General features: G+C 31.5%; 1 protein-coding gene across 5 annotated transcripts in view; it reads right to left on the reverse strand.

Moving 5' to 3' along the window:
- Positions 1-23,357, reverse strand: part of LOC119603225 (G-protein coupled receptor Mth2-like) — a 52,551-nt gene that overhangs the window by 2,161 nt on the left and 27,033 nt on the right. For 3 of the 5 annotated variants that reach the window (XM_037955203.1, XM_037955202.1, XM_037955204.1), the window contains exons 3-7: positions 4,539-5,120; positions 2,873-3,224; positions 2,559-2,813; positions 2,329-2,500; positions 2,071-2,265 (exon numbers count right to left, since the gene is read on the reverse strand). In XM_037955203.1, the coding sequence (XP_037811131.1) occupies positions 2,071-2,265; positions 2,329-2,500; positions 2,559-2,813; positions 2,873-3,224; positions 4,539-5,084 (1,520 nt within the window). In that variant the 5' untranslated portion in view covers positions 5,085-5,120. Of the gene's footprint in view, positions 1-2,070; positions 2,266-2,328; positions 2,501-2,558; positions 2,814-2,872; positions 3,225-4,538; positions 5,121-23,357 lie in introns of those variants that run through there. The other 2 variants (XM_037955205.1, XM_037955206.1) reach the window with 1 other exon arrangement.

The following is a 23,357-nucleotide window of genomic DNA, read 5'->3' on the forward strand; positions in this document are numbered from 1 at the left end:
GGCCCGGCATGCTTCCAGTGCTCTTTACAATTTATCAAATCGTTAGAATCGTGGATATATACAGCATGTTTACTGAAAAATAAAGAACAGAATGGCAAGCTTCCAGTACTCTTTACGCTTGATCGGATCGTTTGTGAGTCTATTTATCATGCATGCTAGGGTTCTATAAATCGACTTTCGAATAATCGAACAATAGGCTTTTTGTCAAAAAGTCGAAGTCGAATATTTTGTTCCAAAAAAGTCGATAACTCGACTATCGTCTGTGAAAAAAGTCTACTTTGTAAATAAAAGTCAAAAAAAGTTGAAAAGTCGGGTAGTTGTAAAAAGTCGAAAAAAGTCAAAATGTCGAATAAAGTCGAAAAAAGTCGAAAAGTCGGAAAAAGTAAAAAAAAAGTCGGAAAAAGTCGAAAAGTCGGAAAAAGTAGAAAAAAGTCAAAATAGTCGAAAATTTTAAAAAAGTGGAAAAAATGTCAAAAACTCTAAAATAGTCGGAAAAACTCGAAAAAAGTAAAAAATAGTCGAAAAAAATCGAATAGTCGAAAAGCCGAAAAAAGTCGAAAAGAGTCGAAAAAAGTCGAAAAGTCGACTATGTATTTATAAAATACTTAAAATCGAAAAGTCTAAAAGTCGACTTTTAATTAAATGAAAAAAGTCGAAAAATCGTAAAATGCAAAAAGTCGACTTTTAGCTAAATGCAAAAAGTCGAAAAGTCCACTTTTCGTTTCAACTATAGAACTCTAAAGCTTGCTAACAGATATAACGTTTTAAAGGTAAACACATTCAGATACTACTATAGCGGTGATCGGGACAATCCAATAAAGAAAGGAACGAACCAGAAGCTCCCAGCAAAGCATATCGTTAGATTCGTGGATCTATTTAGTACGCTTATTTCCAATAAAAAAAAAAAACTCAAACATATTCTGAATACCACTGTTGTGGAGATCGGGGCAGAACATAATCATTATTTAATTAACAATGTGATGTTAGGAATTTTCTTTAAATTAAGGATCAGCGATGGCTTCCAAAGATCCCGAAACCCGAACTATTATAAAAAGCCAAAAGTCAGCACGAGTAAAAAATTTTTAAAAACACTTCGGTACTTAATAAGTTGAAAAATCATTGGCAGCCACCAAGAACCCAAATCAAAAAGTTTGTAAGCCCCATTATTTATTAAAAACAATGCAATTGGTACCACATAATGGATCCATTACGGAAAACCGAAGTGTAATTTATCGTATGAAAAATCTTGCCAACCAGCCAAAGCCGAATATCCATGGAGCTAAGGAAGGAAGTAGGAACCAAAGGGTTCCATCTATTACGAATACAATTTATTCGTTTGAATTGTGTATTGGTGAAAAAATTCCCGAAATATGTGACCAGACATAAAATAATGAAATAATCCATTAAAAACTATTTAGAAATGGAAAGTTTAGTTTCAACCGAATTACAGTACAGACTTAATTTCATCTGAGTACCTATATATCTCGATTTATACAGAACGCTCTTGCTAGAATAGACTTCAGAACAGGTTATACATAATTGGCTTGATTTATTATTGGCCTCAACTTTCACTTTATACCTGCTGATTTCCCAATTTTTTGTTTCTAAATAGCTTATTCCGAAATTTTCAATCTAAAGAGATTTTTTATGAAATTTCTCAGTATTAGTTTGTCATTAATATTACAACATTTTCATACAACATTGCTTTTTATTACAACATTTAAAATTCCTATTCTCCTAAATACTCTTTCTTACTTTACGAAATGCGAAGCTCGAAAAAATATCATACACGTTCTTTAACCCTCATGCCTATGAGCATTTTGATTATTCGTAAAAGCCGAACGTATAATAATCATTTGTCTAATTTGTAAAGAGACGTCGAGAAAACGACGTCTTACCGCTGTATTGCCCAGTGTAGTGCTATTTGTATTACGATAACTACGAGAGCTACATGTTCTATAAAAGTTTTCAATATAAAATGATAATTTTTTATATAAAATTGAAAATTTTTTATGAAATAAAAAATATATAGGACGGCACAATCGGAAAAAAACTTTTCTTAAAACTCACCTATTAGTAATCAATTGTTTAACCTTCTTTTTCATGACAAACAACATGAAAATCAAAAAACCTTGTATGGCATTACAAATATCAGCCACATAAAAGATTTTCGACCAGGGCTTGTCAACGCCCACAAAATATGAGACGATTTCCAAAGACCAAGTAACACCCATGACCAAAAATAAACGTAAAAATAAACCGAATCTGAAAAGTTTGTCAGATAAAATTAAGAGATTTTTTAATAAAATTTTAAGTTTACAAATATACTTGTCTTTTTCATTTCTTAAGTTACGCGTACTATCCTCTCGAGCCATAATACGTGCCATTTCTCTTTGTACTTTATGGATTTTCATGGCTGTCATGATAAACATAATGATATTGGCCACAATTATGCCCATAATGGGAGCAAAGAAGTACACCAAACCTGACCAGGTTAACACTGAAAATATTTGGTTAATATTTTAGAAAACTTTTCATTAATTATATATGGTACTTACTATTGATCCAGCAATATTCACCCCCACCAATACCGGGCTTCCAGGCATAAGGTATATCCACACGTTCTTGCATAAACCAAGTACCTATTAGAAATATAATAGGTATGCCCCAAGAATATACCGAATACATGGCAAATCTTTTCTTCTCCTGAAAACGATTAATGCCTCTGGTGCCGCGGAAATTATGCCACAAATCAAAACTAATAACACTTAACCAAAAGAAGGCCGCCATAAAGAAATAATAGGCGGTATAACCTAGAAGTTTTAATAAAATTTTTATATAAATTCCACCAATTATAATAGAAATACTTTACCTATAACTTTACAGGGCAAACCCATTACATCTATATACGCCGACCAGGCATTCAAACACAACATCGTATAGCCTACTATTAGACCAAATAAATAACAGACCAGTGATTTGCCATGCTGATTGCGCAATTCCGGTATGGCCAAATACACTAAAATGGTCAACATCATAAACGGTATGGAGAAGAGCATAGCGTATGCATTTATTATTTTCATTGTTCCATAACCGGGACTTAAATCACAATTGGCTGGATTTAAGTAGAAAGTAGAATTCGTATCATTACCCATAGTGGGTACCATACAATACTGCAATTTATCCAAATACGATTCATCATAGTGGCGGAAAATTGTGCCGTTCTAGGGGGGAGAAAATTTAAATAATGTTATTAAACTAGAAAACTTAGAGCGATATATTTCGGAAGTGAATCTTATATTGGAACTACGAGCAATTATGGTCCGATCCGGAAATAATATCTCAGAATGATTTGTTTATATATTCACGAATTATTTGTGTTTAATTGAATTACGGAGAAAGATTTTATATATGGAAGCTATTAACAATTATGGACTGTCCGGAAAATTTTCGATGAATAATTTTTATATGTACGGAACAAATTTATATTGAATTTTGTTCCGAAATTATTTTTGCTTAATTAATTTTCGGAATTCCAACTTAGTATTGAATATTTGGATCCCAAAGATATCTGGGGTCTACAGAAAATAGGTTTCGAAAAAACAAAAATCAGACGGACGACATAGCTTAATAGACTTCGCTATCTATAAGAAACCATGATATCGATATTTATACGAGCTAAAGGTGATTTTCAGCAAATGCTCAAGGGCTGTTAGAAATTTTACTCGAACCCCCGTTATTTAGAAACCGATTTATCTGATTTTAAATAAGAAACTTCACGAAAGCATGTCTGAATGAATTAATGAAGATTTGGATCCCAATGATAAGTGGGGTCGTCAGAAAATTGATATCAATAAACAGACAGATAGACACATGGTCATATCTTAATTGACTCTAACTATCTCTTATTTGTTAGCTCTTTATAGGGAATTAGGTCAACTAGGTAAGGACCGAACTCTCCGAAATTTGAGGAAGTGTATTATTTATTAGAAAAGATGATTTTTTAACAATTTATTGAAAATTTTCTATGAATAAGAGGGACTATTTAGAGAAAAGGGTCAGTTATGGACGGATTCTCATTAAGTTTTCTAGACAGATTTTAGTTTTTATAAAACTAGGACTTTCAACAGAAGGAAAGACATGGCTAGATTGTCTTAGAATCTAATAAGGACCCAGAATACTTATATTTTTGTGGGTCTCTGGCTACATCTCTTCCATATTATATATTGGTCAGTTATGGACTGATTCTCATTAAGTTTTCTAGACAGATTTTAGTTTTTATAAAACTAGGACTTTCAACAGAAGGCTAGATTGTCATAGAGTCTAATAAGGACCCAGAATACTTATACTTTTGTGGGTCTCTGGCTATATCTCTTCAAATTTTCAGCAGACGGACAGACTTGTATTAGAATCTAATAAAGCTCCAGAATATTTGTACCTTTGTGGAGCTACGACAAAATCACTTCCTATTTTTGTTATATCGAAAAAAAAAACTCCCGAATTTATTCACAACAGAAAAAATTATGATCTTTACTTACCGCAAATATCTGCCAAGCATCATCCGGTTCCTTTTGTGGCTCCAAAGCATACATGGGATTACAAGGTCGAAAATGTACTATAGCATATTGTTTAAATACATTTACAGTCTTCAAAGAACCATCCGATAGTGTCATATTCAACGTTGTCGGCCATTCAAAATGATCATGGGCATCAATGCAAGACGAATCATTTGAACTGTATAGTTTACCAAAAGGACAACAGAAATTAATACAAGGCTTCACTTTACATATACAACCACGTAAATGAGGTGTAACTTTGACTGTCGTAACCAGATCGGTATAGATATGATTGTAAACGGCTATATATTTATGAGGTATTAGGATGCCATCATGTAAATAGGAGCCATTATCAAATCTCTGATCATCGGTAACATTAACGGTGTGAAAGAAAAAACAGGGCGCATGTAAACCACCACGTACGTAATGTTTTTCAAGAGCTGAAGATCTTGACCATATTTCCGGTACAAATATGAATATATAGACTAGAATAATGATGTGCAGACGATTAAGCGTTAAATAAGACATGTCTGTTACGGGATTTAAGCACGAAAATGAAATATTCTGCAAAGTAAAGAAGAAATAAAAATGTGTTATTTTTTTGTTTTGTTCTTTTAAATCCTTCATAAATTTACTGTTATAATTTAATTAAATTTGTTTATCTGTTTTTTATTGCCACACTGGACAATTCCTTGGTGTCTAGTTTTTGTTTTATTTGTACTAAATAATCAGCAGCAGATAAAACACACAAGTTATATGTATATGACCTTGGACTAAATTGTTTATAAAATATATAAATACTTATACACATACATAGTTATACATATATGTGAATATTTTAACAGTTGTTTCAATTCTAATAGAGTATTCAAAATATGCTAAATCGGTCAAACGGAAAATTTATAACAAATTGTACGTTGGTTCCACATGACACCCTAAAACTATAATGGGTATTGATGGGTTACCATATATATGACCAATTTTTATCCAATTTCATCCTTACTTAATCCTTATAAAAAATTAAATATTATCAAAAAAGTCCATTTGCCCAAAATAATGCTAAATATTAAAGTTTTACTATAAATTCATTAAATACTTCATACTTCTCAGAAATTTCAAACAAAAATAAATGTAAATAATTTTTCGCTTGAAAAACTATGTTCACACCTACAAAACTCCTACACTAACCACCACATTTCATTATGTTCTTATATATTTGATTCTACTGCTCATGGTTACAAGTTCTAAGAAGTGTTGCTACCACAAATTCTATATAATTTCCATTTTAATGGAAACTGAAGTGTTTCCTTATCCTATTTTTTGTTCTCTTTCGTATAGTCGTACTTGTGATAATTAACAAGAAATAATTATTAATTATTTTGTTGATAAAAAAAAATTATCGAAATTTTAGCAAAAAAAGAAAACAATATGCTTCTACTTGCGGTGTACAGTGGGACAACTTGCCATTTTGACTTAAGATTCCCTAAGTTGAATTCTGATATATTTTTTGGAATTCACTTAATAGCGTTCCCACTTATTCATTCTTCATAAGCTGTACATTTCCATTAAAATGAATTAAAGAGTTCTACACTTTAAGTCAGTGCTTTCGATGTATTTGGGCTCTTACTCTTTGAGAGTTATACATGTTGAGAGTTAGAGTTTTTCAGATTATCTGCACAAATATTCAATAACAAAATCCCGAGAAGTCAAACATTAACGTCCACACAAATTATATCTCAATTCAAACGTATAGACTAGACTGTTGACTAGATTATAGTCTACACTATAGACTGGGCTATAGTTTGGACTGTAGACTAGACTACAGACTAGACTTAAGTGTAGACTATAGAGTGGACTATAGACTAGACTAAAGACTGGACTATAGATTAGACTATTGACTAGACTATTGACTAGACTATAGACTAGACCATAGACTAGACTATAGACTAGACTATAGACTAGACTATAGACTAGACTATAGACTAGACTAGACTATAGACTAGACTTAGACTAGACTTTAGACTAGACTATAGACTAGACTATAGACTATAGACTAGACTATAGACTAGACTATAGACTAGACTATAGACTAGACTATAGACTAGACTATAGACTAGACTACTAGACTATAGACTAGACTATAGACGACTATAGACTAGACTATAGACTAGACTATAGACTAGACTATAGACTAGACTATAGACTAGACTATAGACTAGACTATAGACTAGACTATAGACTAGACTATAGACTAGACTAGACTATAGACTAGACTATAGACTAGACTATAGACTAGACTATAAACTAGACTATAGAATAGACTATAGAATAGACTAGACTAGACTAGACTATAGACTAGACTAGACTAGACAAGACTAAACTAGACTAGACTAGACTAAACTAGACTAAACTAGACTAGACTATAGATTAGACTATAGACTAGATTATAGACTAGACTATAGACTAGACTATAGACTAGACTATAGACTAGACTATAGACTAGACTATAGACTAGACTATAGACTAGACTATAGACTAGACTATAGACTAGACTATAGACTAGACTATAGACTAGACTATAGACTAGACTATAGACTAGACTATAGACTAGACTATAGACTAGACGATAGACTAGACTATAGACTAGACTATAGACTAGACTATAGACTAGACTATAGACTAGACTATAGACTAGACTAGTAGACTAGACTATAGACTAGACTAGACTAGACTAGACTAGACTATAGACTAGACTATAGACTAGATTATAGACTAGACTATAGACTAGACTATAGACTAGATTATAGACTAGACTATAGACTAGACCATAGACTAGACCATAGACTAGATTAAAGACTAGACTATAGACTAGATTATAGAAAAGACTATAGTCTAGACTATAGGCTAGACTATAGACAAGACTATAGACTAGGCTATAGACTAGACTATAGACTAGACTAGACTATAGACTAGACTATAGACTAGACTATGGACTAGACTATAGACTAGACTATAGACTAGAGTATAGACTAGACTATAGACTAGACTATGGACTAGACTATAGACTAGACTATAGACTAGAGTATAGACTAGACTATAGACTAGACTATAGACTAGACTATAGACTAGACTATAGACTAGACTAGACTATAGACTAGACTATAGACTATAGACTACTATAGACTAGACTATAAACTAGACTGTAGACTAGACTATAGACTAGACTATAGACTAGACTATGGACTAGACTATAGACTAGACTATAGACTAGACTATAGACTAGACCAGACCAGACTAGACTAGACTATAGACTAGACTATAGACTAGACTATAGACTAGACTATAGACTAGACTATAGACTAGACTATAACTAGACTGTAGACTAGACTATAGACTAGACTATAGACTAGACTATGGACTAGACTATAGACTAGACTATAGACTAGACCAGACCAGACTAGACTAGACTATAGACTATAGACTATAGACTATAGACTATAGACTATAGACTATAGACTATAGACTATAGACTATAGACTATAGACTATAGACTACAGACTATAGACTATAGACTATAGACTAGACTAGACCAGACTATAGACTAGACTAGACTAGACTAGACTATACTAGCTAGACTAGACTAGACTAGACTAGACTAGACTAGACTAGACTAGACTAGACTAGACTAGACTAGACTAGACTAGACTAGACAAGACTAGACTAAACTAGACTAGTCTAGACTAGACTAAACTAGACTAAACTAGACTATAGACTAGACTATAGACTAGACTATAGACTAGACTATAGACTAGACTATAGACTAGACTATAGACTAGACTATAGACTAGACTATAGACTAGACTATAGACTAGACTATAGACTAGACTATAGACTAGACTATAGACTAGACTATAGACTAGACTATAGACTAGACTATAGACTAGACTATAGACTAGACTATAGACTAGACTATAGACTAGACTATAGACTAGACTATAGACTAGACTATAGACTAGACTATAGACTAGACTATAGACTAGACTATAGACTAGACTATAGACTAGACTATAGACTAGACTATAGACTAGACTATAGACTAGACTATAGACTAGACTATAGACTAGACTATAGACTAGACTATAGACTAGACTATAGACTAGACTATAGACTAGACTATAGACTAGACTATAGACTAGACTATAGACTAGACTATAGACTAGACTATAGACTAGACTATAGACTAGACTATAGACTAGACTATAGACTAGACTATAGACTAGACTATAGACTAGACTATAGACTAGACTATAGACTAGACTATAGACTAGACTATAGACTAGACTATAGACTAGACTATAGACTAGACTATAGACTAGACTATAGACTAGACTATAGACTAGACTATAGACTAGACTATAGACTAGACTATAGACTAGACTATAGACTAGACTATAGACTAGACTATAGACTAGACTATAGACTAGACTATAGACTAGACTATAGACTAGGACTATAGACTAGACTATAGACTAGACTATAGACTAGACTATAGACTAGACTATAGACTAGACTATAGACTAGACTATAGACTAGACTAGAGACTAGACTATAGACTAGACTATAGACTTAGACTATAGACTAGACTAATAGACTAGACTTATAGACTAGACTATAGACTAGACTATAGACTAGACTATAGACTAGACTATAGACTAGACTATAGACTAGACTATAGACTAGACTATAGACTAGACTATAGACTAGACTATAGACTAGACTATAGACTAGACTATAGACTAGACTATAGACAGACTATAGACTAGACTATAGACTAGACTATAGACTAGACTATAGACTAGACTATAGACTAGACTATAGACTAGACTATAGACTAGACTATAGACTAGACTATAGACTAGACTATAGACTAGACTATAGACTAGACTATAGACTAGACTATAGACTAGACTATAGACTAGACTATAGACTAGACTATAGACCTAGACTATAGACTAGACTATAGACTAGACTATAGACTAGACTATAGACTAGACTATAGACTAGACTATAGACTAGACTATAGACTAGACTATAGACTAGACTATAGACTAGACTATAGACTAGACTATAGACTAGACTATAGACTAGACTATAGACTAACTATAGACTAGACTATAGACTAGACTATAGACTAGACTATAGACTAGACTATAGACTAGACTATAGACTAGACTATAGACTAGACTATAGACTAGACTATAGACTAGACTATAGACTAGACTATAGACTAGACTAATAGAGACTAACTAGACTATATGACTAGACTAGACAAGACTAGACTATAGACTAGAATACTAGACTATAGACTAGACTATAGACTAGACTATAGACTAGACTATAGACTAGACTATAGACTAGACTATATAGACTAGACATAGACTAGACTATAGACGAGACTATAGACTAGACTATAGACTAGACTATAGACTAGACTATAGACTAGACTATAGACTAGACATAGACTAGACTATAGACTAGACTATAGACTAGACTATAGACTAGACTATAGACTAGACTATAGACTAGACTATAGACTAGACTATAGACTAGACTATAGACTAGACTATAGACTAGACTATAGACTAGACTATAGACTAGAACTATAGACTAGACTATAGACTAGACTATAGACTAGACTATAGACTAACTATAGACTAGACCTATAGACTAGACTATAGACTAGACTATAGACTAGACTATAGACTAGAACTATAGACTAGACTATAGACCTAGACTATAGACTAGACTATAGACCAGACTATAGACTCTAGACTAGAGACTAGCATGAATAGACTATAGACTAGACTATAGACCTAGACTATAGACTAGGACTATAGACGAGACTATAGACTAGACTATAGACTAGACTATAGACTAGACTATAGACTAGACTATAGACTAGACTATAGACTAGACTATAGACTAGACTACAGACTAGACTATAGACTAGACTATAGACTAGACTATAGACTAGACTATAGACTAGACTATAGACTAGACTATAGACTAGACTATAGACTAGACCATAGACTAGACTATAGACTAGACTATAGACTAGACTATAGACTAGACTATAGACTAGACCATAGACTAGACTATAGACTAGACCATAGACTAGACTATAGACTAGATTATAGATTAGACTATAGACTAGACTATAGACTAGACTATAGACTAGACTATAGACTAGACTATAGACTAGACTATAGACTAGACTATAGACTAGACTATAGACTAGACTATAGACTAGACTATAGACTAGACTATAGACTAGACTATAGACTAGACTATAGACTAGACTATAGACTAGACTATAGACTAGACTATAGACTAGACTATAGACTAGACTATAGACTAGACTATAGACTAGACTATAGACTAGACTATAGACTAGACTATAGACTAGACTATAGACTAGACTAGACTATACTAGACTATAGACTATAGACTAGACTATAGACTAGACTAGACTAGACTATAGACTAGACTATAGACTAGACTATAGACTAGACTATAGACTAGACTATAGACTAGACTATAGACTAGACTATAGACTAGACTATAGACTGAACTATAGACTAGACTATAGACTAGACTATAGACTAGACTATAGACTAGACTATAGACGACTAGACAACTATAGACTAGACTATAGACTAGACTATAGACTAGACTATAGACTAGACTATAGACTAGACTATAGACTAGACTACTAGACTAGACTATAGACTAGACTATAGACTAGACTATAGACTAGACTATAGACTAGACTATAGACTAGACTATAGACTAGACTATAGGACTAGACTATAGACTAGACTATAGACTAGACTATAGACAGACTATAGACTAGACTATAGACTAGACTATAAGACTAGACTATAGACTAGACTTATAACTAGACTATAGACTAGACTATAGACTAGATTATAGACTAGACTATAGACTAGACCATAGACTAGATTAAAGACTAGACTATAGACTAGATTATAGAAAAGACTATAGTCTAGACTATAGGCTAGACTATAGACAAGACTATAGACTAGGCTATAGACTAGACTATAGACTAGACTATAGACTAGACTATGGACTAGACTATAGACTAGACTATAGACTAGAGTATAGACTAGACTATAGACTAGACTATGGACTAGACTATAGACTAGACTATAGACTAGAGTATAGACTAGACTATAGACTAGACTATAGACTAGACTATAGACTAGACTATAGACTAGACTATAGACTAGACTATAGACTAGACTATAGACTAGACTATAGACTAGACTATAGACTAGACTATAAACTAGACTGTAGACTAGACTATAGACTAGACTATAGACTAGACTATGGACTAGACTATAGACTAGACTATAGACTAGACTATAGACTAGACCAGACCAGACTAGACTAGACTATAGACTAGACTATAGACTAGACCATAGACTAGACTATAGACTAGACTATAAACTAGACTGTAGACTAGACTATAGACTAGACTATAGACTAGACTATGGACTAGACTATAGACTAGACTATAGACTAGACCAGACCAGACTAGACTAGACTATAGACTATAGACTATAGACTATAGACTATAGACTATAGACTATAGACTATAGACTATAGACTATAGACTAGACTAGACTAGACTAGACCAGACTATAGACTAGACTAGACTATAGACTAGACTAGACTAGACTAGACTAGACTAGACTAGACTAGACTAGACAAGACTAGACTAAACTAGACTAGTCTAGACTAGACTAAACTAGACTAAACTAGACTATAGACTAGACTATAGACTAGACTATAGACTAGACTATAGACTAGACTATAGACTAGACTATAGACTAGACTATAGACTAGACTATAGACTAGACTATAGACTAGACTATAGACTAGACTATAACTAGACTAGACTAGACTATAGACTAGACTATAGACTAGACTATAGACTAGACTATAGACTAGACTATAGACTAGACTATAGACTAGACTATAGACTAGACTATAGACTAGACTAGACTAGACTATAGACTAGACTATAGACTGACTAGACTAGACTATAGACTAGACTATAGACTAGACTAGAGACTAGACTATAGACTTGACTAGACTATAGACTAGACTATAGACTAGACTATAGACTAGACTATAGACTAGACTATAGACTAGACTATAGACTAGACTATAGACTAGACTATAGCTAGACTATAGACTAGACTATAGACTAGACTAGACTATAGACTAGACTATAGACTAGACTATAGACTAGACTATAGACTATAGACTAGACTAGAGACTAGACTATAGACTAGACTATAGACTAGACTATAGACTAGACTATAGACTAGACTATAGACTAGACTATAGACTAGACTATAGACTAGACTATAGACTAGACTATAGACTAGACTATAGACTAGACTATAGACTAGACTATAGACTAGACTATAGACTAGACTATAGACTAGACTATAGACTAGACTATAGACTAGACTATAGACTAGACTATAGACTAGACTTATAGACTAGACTATAGACTAGACTATAGACTAGACTATAGACTAGACTATAGATAGACTATAGACTAGACTATAGACTAGACTATAGACTAGACTATAGACTAGACTATAGACTAGACTATAGACTAGACTATAGACTAGACTATAGACTAGACTATAGACTAGACTATAGACCAGACTATAGACTAGACTATAGACTAGACTATAGACTAGACTATAGACTAGACTATAGACTAGACTATAGACTAGAGACTATAGACTAGACTATAGACTAGACTATAGACTAGACTATAGACTAGACTATAGACTAGACTATAGACTAGACTATAGACTAGACTATAGACTAGACTATAGACTAGACTATAGACTAGACTATAGACTAGACTATAGACTAGACTATAGACTAGACTATAGACTAGACTATAGACTAGACTAGACTAGACTATAGACTAGACTATAGACTAGACTATAGACTAGACTATAGACTAGACTATAGACTAGACTATAGACTAGACCATAGACGACCATAGACTAGACTATAGACTAGACTATAGACTAGACTATAGACTAGACTATAGACTAGACTATAGACTAGACTATAGACTAGATTATAGACTAGATTATAGACTAGGCTATAGACTAGATTATAGACTAGACTATAGACTAGACTATAGACTAGACTATAGACTAGACTATAGACTAGACTATAGACTAGACTATAGACTAGACTATAGACTAGACTATAGACTAGACTATAGACTAGACTATAGACTAGACTATAGACTAGACTATAGACTAGACTATAGACTAGACTATAGACTAGACTATAGACTAGACTATAGACTAGACTATAGACTAGACTATAGACTAGACTATAGACTAGACTATAGACTAGACTATAGACTAGACTATAGACTAGACTATAGACTAGACTATAGACTAGACTATAGACTAGACTATAGACTAGACTATAGACTAGACTATAGACTAGACTATAGACTAGACTATAGACTAGACTATAGACTAGACTATAGACTAGACTATAGACTAGACTATAGACTAACTATAGACTAGACTATAGACCTAGACTATAGACTAGACTATAGACAGACTATAGACTAGACTAAGACCTAGACTATAGACTAGAACTATAGACTAACTTATAGACTAGACTATAGACTAACTATAGACTAAGACTAGATAGACTAGAATATAGACTAACTATATACTAGACTATAGACTAAGACTATAGACTAGACTATAGACTTATATATAGACTAGACTATAGCTAGACTATAGCTAGACTATAAACTAAGACTATAGACTAACTATAGACTAGACTATAGACTATACCTATAGACTAGAGCAATAACCATACTATATACTAGACTATATTTACAGGTCTCCTCCATTATCTGGACAGTCTAAAATCATTAACTAACGGATCGCAATAAAATGTTGGGTCCTCTCACAAGACCCTAGGAATCACGGATTCTCAAATGAGGGAGTACTCAGGTTAAGAACCAAATTGTTTTCAAGTATCTAGCTAAATACATATCTAGATCCCATAATACCCACTCTAATGGAATTCCTTTGTTATAAAATGAATAAGTTTAATTTTAAGGAATTTAAAAAATTGGAAAATGATCTAATGTATTCCCCCCATTTTCCTATTCTACTACACTGTTCAATGTAACTACAAGTAAATATATTGAATTAAAATTGTAATATTATTATTTATTTATCTTTATTATTCCTTTTTATTTTTGTGCAAAACAAACAGTATATGTATGGTATTTATTAGGAAAAACAACTGACAGAATTAAAATGTTACTGACAGCGGAAAACATTTTTGCCAGAAATTCTTAATTGTGGGTGGCTATCCGAATGATGTCACTTCTACGTCACTCCCTTAACATACCCAAAAACAAATTAACTGTAAAGACCAAAATACAAATAACAACAAAAAACACTTATAAAGTCTAATTATCCACTATTATTAAACAAAGTACAAAAACAAAAAATTTAATGATAATTATAGTGACAATAAAAAAGTCAATTGATATGATGAAATAAGTCCAATTGATACCAAGTGACGAAGTTGGGATAACATCAAACCAATTTTCAACCCATAATATATAATTGAATAGAAAAGTAAGAGAAAAATTACACAAAAACTAAAATTGATAAATGTTTATGGACATGTCTATTACTACATATTGATAAATATTTAAAGGCAACTGCTTACTACTACTACCAATTTTTTCAGGAATAACGTCAATTCTATTGACATTTCAGACATAAATAGCATTTGCCAAATGTAGGTACATATAATAATGTTTCGCGCGGTTATTTATTTTTCTAATACATTGCCGGTCATATTGATGATTGATGATCCATAGATGGACAGAGAAAACATAAACACAAGAATATTATAGACCTGGATGAGTCAAATATTTAATCAACATTTTAATTTTTAGGGGAGTGAGTAAATATAAATAGTATTCCAAGATGTTGTAATACAGAAGGACGAGAAATTATTAATATAAAATGATTTAAATTTAATACACGGGCCGATAAATGTTTAACCCAGAGACAAAAGGATTGAACCCCGTTGAATCCGAATCTGGCCTAAGAATTGCTCCTTCACAGCTTGTGTCCTGAAATTTAAGAAAACGTCATTTTTGGTAAATATATCTCATGAAGTTGTTGAGATATCAACCGTTGAAGTTGACGGGCGGACAGACATATTTAAGTCGAATCAGAAAGTGATTTTGATTCGATTGAAACAACTTCAGATAATTGTGGATCCGGTATTTTTGTTCGTTATAAAAAATATTTACAAAGAATAATACCCTCCGCATTATAATAGTATAGAGTTTTCAAGATTTAGGTGAAGATATCTCGAAGAACAAAGATGATATGTTAGATGTTAAGCCTTAATTTTAAAGCTGCCAGAATAAATAAAGTTGTCTTGGCGCTGTTATAACCTCACAAAAAGGGCTAAAATGGCGTTTTCTCAAATTTCAAGACACGATAGCTCAAATCCCAGATTGGTCTTAATCGGTTTCTCTAGAGAAATCCAAGAAATCCATTTTCTGGCGATATTAAAGGCTCTAAGGTAAAAAGGATGAAAATCAGTGATCATTTTTATTTTTCTTTCCAGAATTCGTTTTTTTTTTTTCAATGAAACACTAAATGGCAATTTTTTAACGAAACTGAGATCACTTTTTTTCTTCCGAAAATTGTCTTTTTTATAGGAGCTGGAGAAAAGAGGTGAAGAAAATCTGAGATCACTTTTCTTTATTACATTGCGGAATTCGATTTTGAGTGGATTTAAATGAAATGAAGAGTTACTATAGGATCTAGACGAAAAAAGGAAGAAAATCTGACCACTTTTGTTTATTTTCTTACAGAACTCGATTTTTTAGGGAAAACGAAACTACAAGAGAAAATATGTGATCACTTTTTGATTTTTTAGAGTTAAAGCTTAAACTCCATTTTCTGGAGAAGGGGAAAATCTGTGATAATTTTTGTTTCTATCACAATTTTGTTTCATAGAGCAAAAAGAATGAAAATCTGAGATCACTTTAGTTATAAAACTCAATTTTTTATATAGGAATCCTAAAAGCATATTTTGGCGAAACTGGAGGAGTTAGAGTGAAGTGGTTTTTGTAATCACTTTAAATATTGTTATTGGTAAATTAGTATTTTAATATAAGGATTCGATTAAGCTGTCTGTGACTCCATGTTCCATTTTTCAAGATAAGTTGATGAAATTTGGCCCATACTGTTATCCTGTCTCAAAGGGCACAATTTTAATTTTTTGTAATGATGGGACCTCATTTGACCTCATTTTATAAATAAATTTTTAACATTTGAAAAATTTTTCAAATTTTTATACCCACCATCAAAAAAGATGGGGGGTATATTGATTTTGTCATTCCGTTTGTAACACATCGAAATATTGGTCATAGACCCTCAAATTTTCTTTCCTTCTGGGTCCTTATTAAATTCTAAGGCGATCTAGCAATGTCTGTCCGTCCGTCCATGTGCCTGTTTAAAGCACGATAGAGTCCGAACGGAACGAGCTAGAGGAAATTTTTTACAAATATTCTCTATTGGTAAGGATTATTTGGTAATGCAAATGGGGAATATTGGTCCATGTTTTTGGATTGCCCCATACAAGTTGACCCCCGAAAAACAGCTTTAACGGGCATATCTGTTTTACAAGTACGAGTATAGCGATGAAATTCGACATAAATAAGTTTCATATGATCCAAAATGTCCCTACCAAATTTTATTTTCGATAATTGACCCTACCCCCCACATAAAGTCCCCTTCAGAAAATGACAAACGCTTATTACTGGCTTAAAATACGAGTATAGTGATGAAATTCGACACACATAAGTTTCAATGAAGCTAAAATCTCTCTATTAAGTTTTATGTGGATCGGTCCATAGTTGACCCTACCATATAAGGTCCCCTTCAAAAAACGAGTTTAACACTCATTACTGACTTAAAAATACTAGTATAACAATGAAATTTGACATAAGTAAGTGAAATTCAACACACATAAGTTTCATATGATCCAAAATCTCCCTACCAAATTTTATGAGGATCGGTCCATAATAGAGCCTATCCCCCATATAAGGTCGCCTTCAGAAAATTACTTTAACGATCATTACGGGCTTAAAATATGAGTAAAGTGATGAAATTCAACACACATAAGTTTCAATGAAACCAAAATCTCTCTATCACACTTTATGTGGATCGGTCCATAATTGACCCTACTCCCCATATAAGGTCTTCTTCAAAAAAATACTTAAACGATCATTACTGGCTTAAAAATACGAGTAAAGCGATGAAATTCGAACCAAAATCTCTTATCCAAATTTTATGTGGATTGGTCCATAATTGACCTTACCCCCCTATAAGATCCTCTTCAGATAATTAATTTAATGCTCATTACTGTCAGAGTAAGAGAAATGAAATCCGACATATATAAGTAAGTTTCTTACAAGCCAGAACCTCTGTACTGACTTTTATGAGAATCTGCACATGATTGACCACCATATAAGCTCCCCTTCAGAAAATGACTTTAAAGCTCATTACTGGCTTAAAAATACCAGAAAAGCGATAAAATTTGGCACACATATGTTTTGTACGAGTTAAAATATCTTTAACAAATATATTGAGGATCGGTCCATAAGAAAATTACTTTAACAATCATCGCTGACTTAAAAATACGTCAACAGTTATGAAATTGTATGTATGTATATGTATGTAAATATTCCTACCGAATTTCATGCGGAAAGTGTCGGGAAGTGATATTCGATGTAAAGATGTTTTATATGAACCAATAATAAAAATTTATAAAAAACGGTCAATAATTAAAAATATTTGGAAATAAAAACTATTTAAATGCTAAACTGCTAGACCGATCTTGAAATTTTCACAATGTCTTCTCGTATTCAATATTTAAGTAGGCGAGGTGCCACGCCCTTATACAATATAAGTATTGAAAGACGTATATTTTAGAAACTCTGACATCCATATGAACACTTGGGGTGTGGATTGGCTATAGTAGGCTCTGTACCTCCCATATAAATATGTATACATATCTTAAAAAATACAAAAGTCCTTAATATTTTTCGGAGCAACTTTAGTATCAATATGAATATTTAAGACCAAAGTGGGCGGTCTAGCAATAGGAGGCGTGTCACCCCCTATATTAAAAAAAGACGGACTAAAAAAAGGAACGTGACAGCCATGGATTAAATACAAAAATTCGTATACCTGGAAAACCATTGAATAGACTACACAATATACTGAACTAAATGGACTAGCGAAAATGGGTGTTTTTTATTTATAATATTTTTAGCGCAGTGAAGTGCAATCATTGACTAAAGGTAGTCTAAAATATTTCAACAATATATGGATATTATACAAAACATTCAACAATACAAAATATTGAACTAGATTATTAGATAAAGATCATTTAAAAATTGAAAATTTCCCATGTTTATTAGAACAAACTAATTTGGGAATGGGGAATCCCCCTTTAAAGGGTATACGTGTCAATTAAAAGGTGTTTATAAACATATTACAGCACAACTATTTATGGTTAATAAGACTTTTCAAAACACTACATAATGTTGTAATATGTATTTCCCATGTGAACTCTCATCAATTTAAAGTAAACAAAAAAATTTTTGCTTCAGCACATGCTTCAAAATGACTATTTATAGTTAAAGCTTTTTTTTCGAATAATTTTGGTCTTTCCTTATTATAATTTATCGAATGTTTCTTTATTTAACTAGCAATTAAAATTGCATTTAAATGCCCCAAAAAAATAATAAATAAATAATTTTTTTTTTTGGTAAAAAAAATACAAAATTCTGTACGTGTTCAAATTTTTATTAGTCGAACTCACTCGATCTAATTTATACGCACTGCAAAATGAACCAAAATAACAAAAAAAAAATATTTAGTGGGAGGCTATAAATTGAATACAAATTAAATTATAAAAAATTTTATATATTGTTTATTATTTTAATTTGTTTAAACGCCAGCAGTTTTTTTCCCCAAAACAATATATGTATAAAAAAACACCATGGGAATTTTAAGCAGAATTAGTATAATCGGGGGAAAACAAAGAAAACAATATCGGGGAAGTAAAAAATTATTTGCCATTTATTGAATTTGTTTAATTTAAATCCACCCGACTATTTATTTATATATCTTGCGAATTTTCAGTTATTGTTGTTGTTAGAAATGTCTAAGTTTTGAATTAAAAAATTTATGCATATTTATTTCTTATCAATTATTAAATACAATTAGTTTTAATTTAGTTCTTTTTGTCTGCTACACCTAATCCTCGTTAACCAATTTGTTTTAAATTTGCTGGTTTCAACTATTATATTAAATGTCAAAATATGAAAAAAATCTAATCTAACAAATAAGTGGCGTTTAATTTATCTTCTAGTTCTGCGGTTTATTTCTATTATTTATTTTTTTTTTTTGTATTTTCAATTTCATTATGGTTTCTTATCATTAATTAAAACCCTCAAATAATTTATTTTGATTGTATTTTATTTACGATTATTTACATATTTAATAATAAAAGAAAAAGAGCTAAAACAATAACGATAAAAAATACTAATAAACAAACAAACCACCTCAGTAAATTATTATTTTTTGATAGTAAAAATTAAATAAATAAAAACAAAAGTCATATTCATTTATTTACTATCATTTCGTAATTAATTTGAATAATTACTTAATAATAAATAAAAGAAATATAATTTTTGTTTCATTTGATTATAGCACAGGGTTGGAAAAATGTAGTTTTTGAATTGACTTTTTTTAACCAAACAGAATCTAACAATATTGTCAGATTTAGCAATGTACTGACAATGACCAAACAATAAACATTTGTCATCATAATGTAGATTGTCAGTTCAAACGGTTGCATGATTTTTGTCAGAAAATCTGCCAATACATGGCAAGACAATTATCTGACATTTTTTTTGGAGCTTAAGTAATTTGTTTACATTTTTTCGCTTATGTTTTTTATCTGACAATGACGCCGTTGTCAGATGTCAAAAATCGTGCATCTAACAACGTCTGGCAATTTTTTGGCAAATGAAATGAAGTTTGTTTACACGATTGTCAGATTTTTTAAATTTTTGCCAATAAATGGCGAAATGAAAATGGTATAATAATGCTTTCTCTGTAAATATTGTCAGACACAAATTGTAAGTTTATACGGTTTTCTGACATATTCTACAAATTTATCTGAAAATATTATTAGATCTGACAACCGTGAAGACATAACTTAAGAAAACCTGTAAGACAATTGTCCGAGAATATATTTTTCTTTGCCAACAAAAATTTGATGAATAAAATTCGTACATTTGACAATAAAATTGTCTGACAATTATTTTACAATGATCTAGCAATGACAACGTAATGTGTTTACACGATTGTCAGATTATGTTTTACAATGTACTGACAATGAGGGTTCTATAGTTGAAACGAAAAGTCGACTTTTTGCATTTAGTTAAAATCATTTATTTTCATTTTATGAAAACTCGATTTTTCGCCTTTTTTCATTTAATTAAAAGACTTTTCGATTTTTTTAGACTTTTTGACTATTTTCGACTTTTTTTCGACTATTTTTTGACTTTTTTCGTGTTTTCCTACTATTTTAGAGTTTTTGATATGAAAAGTCGATTTTTCGACTTTTTTCATTTAATTAAAAGTCGACTTTTAGTATTTTATAAATGGTCGACTTTTTCGTCTTTTTCAGACTTTTCGACTTTTTGACTATTTTCGATTTTTTTTCGACTATTTTTTTACTTTTTTCGTGTTTTCCTACTATTTTAGAGTTTTTGATTTTTTTCCACTTTTTAAAATTTTTGACTTTTTTCTACTATTTTTTTAGACTTTTTCCGACTTTTTTCGACTTTTTCCGACTTATCGACTTTTTTCGAATTTCCGACTTTTATTTACAAAGTCGACTTTTCGACTTTTTTCATAGACGATAGCTGAGTTCGACTTTTTTCGACAAAAAGTCGATTGTTCGATTATTCGAAAGTCGATTTATTTCAGGCAACGTTTCAAGACAGAAATTGTAAGTTCACACGGTTGTTAAGCTATGTATACACGGTTGTTCGATCTTACAACGTTGGCAGTAAAATGTGCAGCAAATGTCTAACAACAGTGTCAACTTACACATTTTGTCTTGCAACATTGTCAGTAATGCTTTTTCTGACAACGTTACAAAAGAAAATTTATAATTTCACACGATTATTACACATTTTCTGCACATTTTACTGACAACTTTGTAAGATCTGACAACAGCTTTTAGTTATTTTCTCAATATTTTTCTGACAACATGGTAAGAACCGACAACCGTGTATACATAGTCTTAATATTATGTGCAGTTGGAATTAAAATGGGCGAGTTAAAAAGTGGGCGATGCACCTCAAATTGTCAAATATTTCTATAAATATTTAACTGTCAGTTTCTAAATTTTGTAAAAATTATCTTATTATTATTTAATTTGTTAGAAGTGAAATTTATTTAATTTGTTAGAAGTCAAAATGGGCGGAATCTCCTATTAAAATTAACATCTAGAATAAATCGTGTCCCAAAATCCCGCACGAGTTATTTCATTACAGTGGAATGTTGGTAGCCGATAATATAAAAAAAAATTTTCCGATTTCATTCATTTGAAAGATTTTATAAGAAAAAGTACCTAAATAAGTAAAATAGTTAGTACTACATTTCCCGTCTCTGCTACAAACACAATTCTACCATAATTTGTATGCATATTAATCTAGAGTTGTAAAAAATTATAAGAGGATAAAAAAACAAATAAATTTTATATATTTTATGTAGACTTATTTACTTGCATATTTACTAAATAATTTAAACAAATGTATTAATAAATTTGTCTCCTGGGAGGAGACCTAAATGGTGACATTTAGTTATTACAATATAAGAATGGGGTTTAAAAGGTCTGCTTTGTTTTTAGGTTGACAATAAATTTATTTCTAATGTTGGGTTAATTATGCGATTGATTTACGCATTAATTCTTTATTTCGGTGTGGAATTTTTACTTTTGAATTAATTGAAATAAATATTCAGAGAAACTTTGGAATATCGAATGTTAACCAAAAATAAATTCACTCAAACTGGACTCAACTATGACAATAATTATATTTTTTAAAAGAATTTGCAAATTTTCAAATTCTTTATATAAGAATATTTTATATTACGGTAACAAATTCTGTGAGTATCCAAATAGTCTAGACTATATACTAGACTATAGACTAGACTAGACTATAGACTAGACTATATACTAGACTAGACTACAGACTAGACTATATACTAGACTATAGACTAGACTATACATTAGACTATAGACTAGACTAGACCATATACTAGACTATAGACTAGACTAGACTATAGACTACACTATAGACTAGACTATAGACTCGACTATAGACTAGACTATAGACTAGACAATAGACTAAACTATAGACTAGACAATAGACTAGACTATAGACTAGACTAGACTAGACTATAGACTAGACTAGACTAGACTATAGACTAGACTATAGACTAGACTATAGACTAGACTATAGACTAGACTATAGACTAGACTATAGACTAGACTATAGACTAGACTATAGACTAGACT

This window comes from Lucilia sericata, unplaced genomic scaffold, assembly GCF_015586225.1.
Source record: "Lucilia sericata isolate MDLA Ls3-8-SP2 unplaced genomic scaffold, ASM1558622v1 Contig000284F_arrow, whole genome shotgun sequence".
Classification (NCBI taxonomy): domain Eukaryota; kingdom Metazoa; phylum Arthropoda; class Insecta; order Diptera; family Calliphoridae; genus Lucilia; species Lucilia sericata.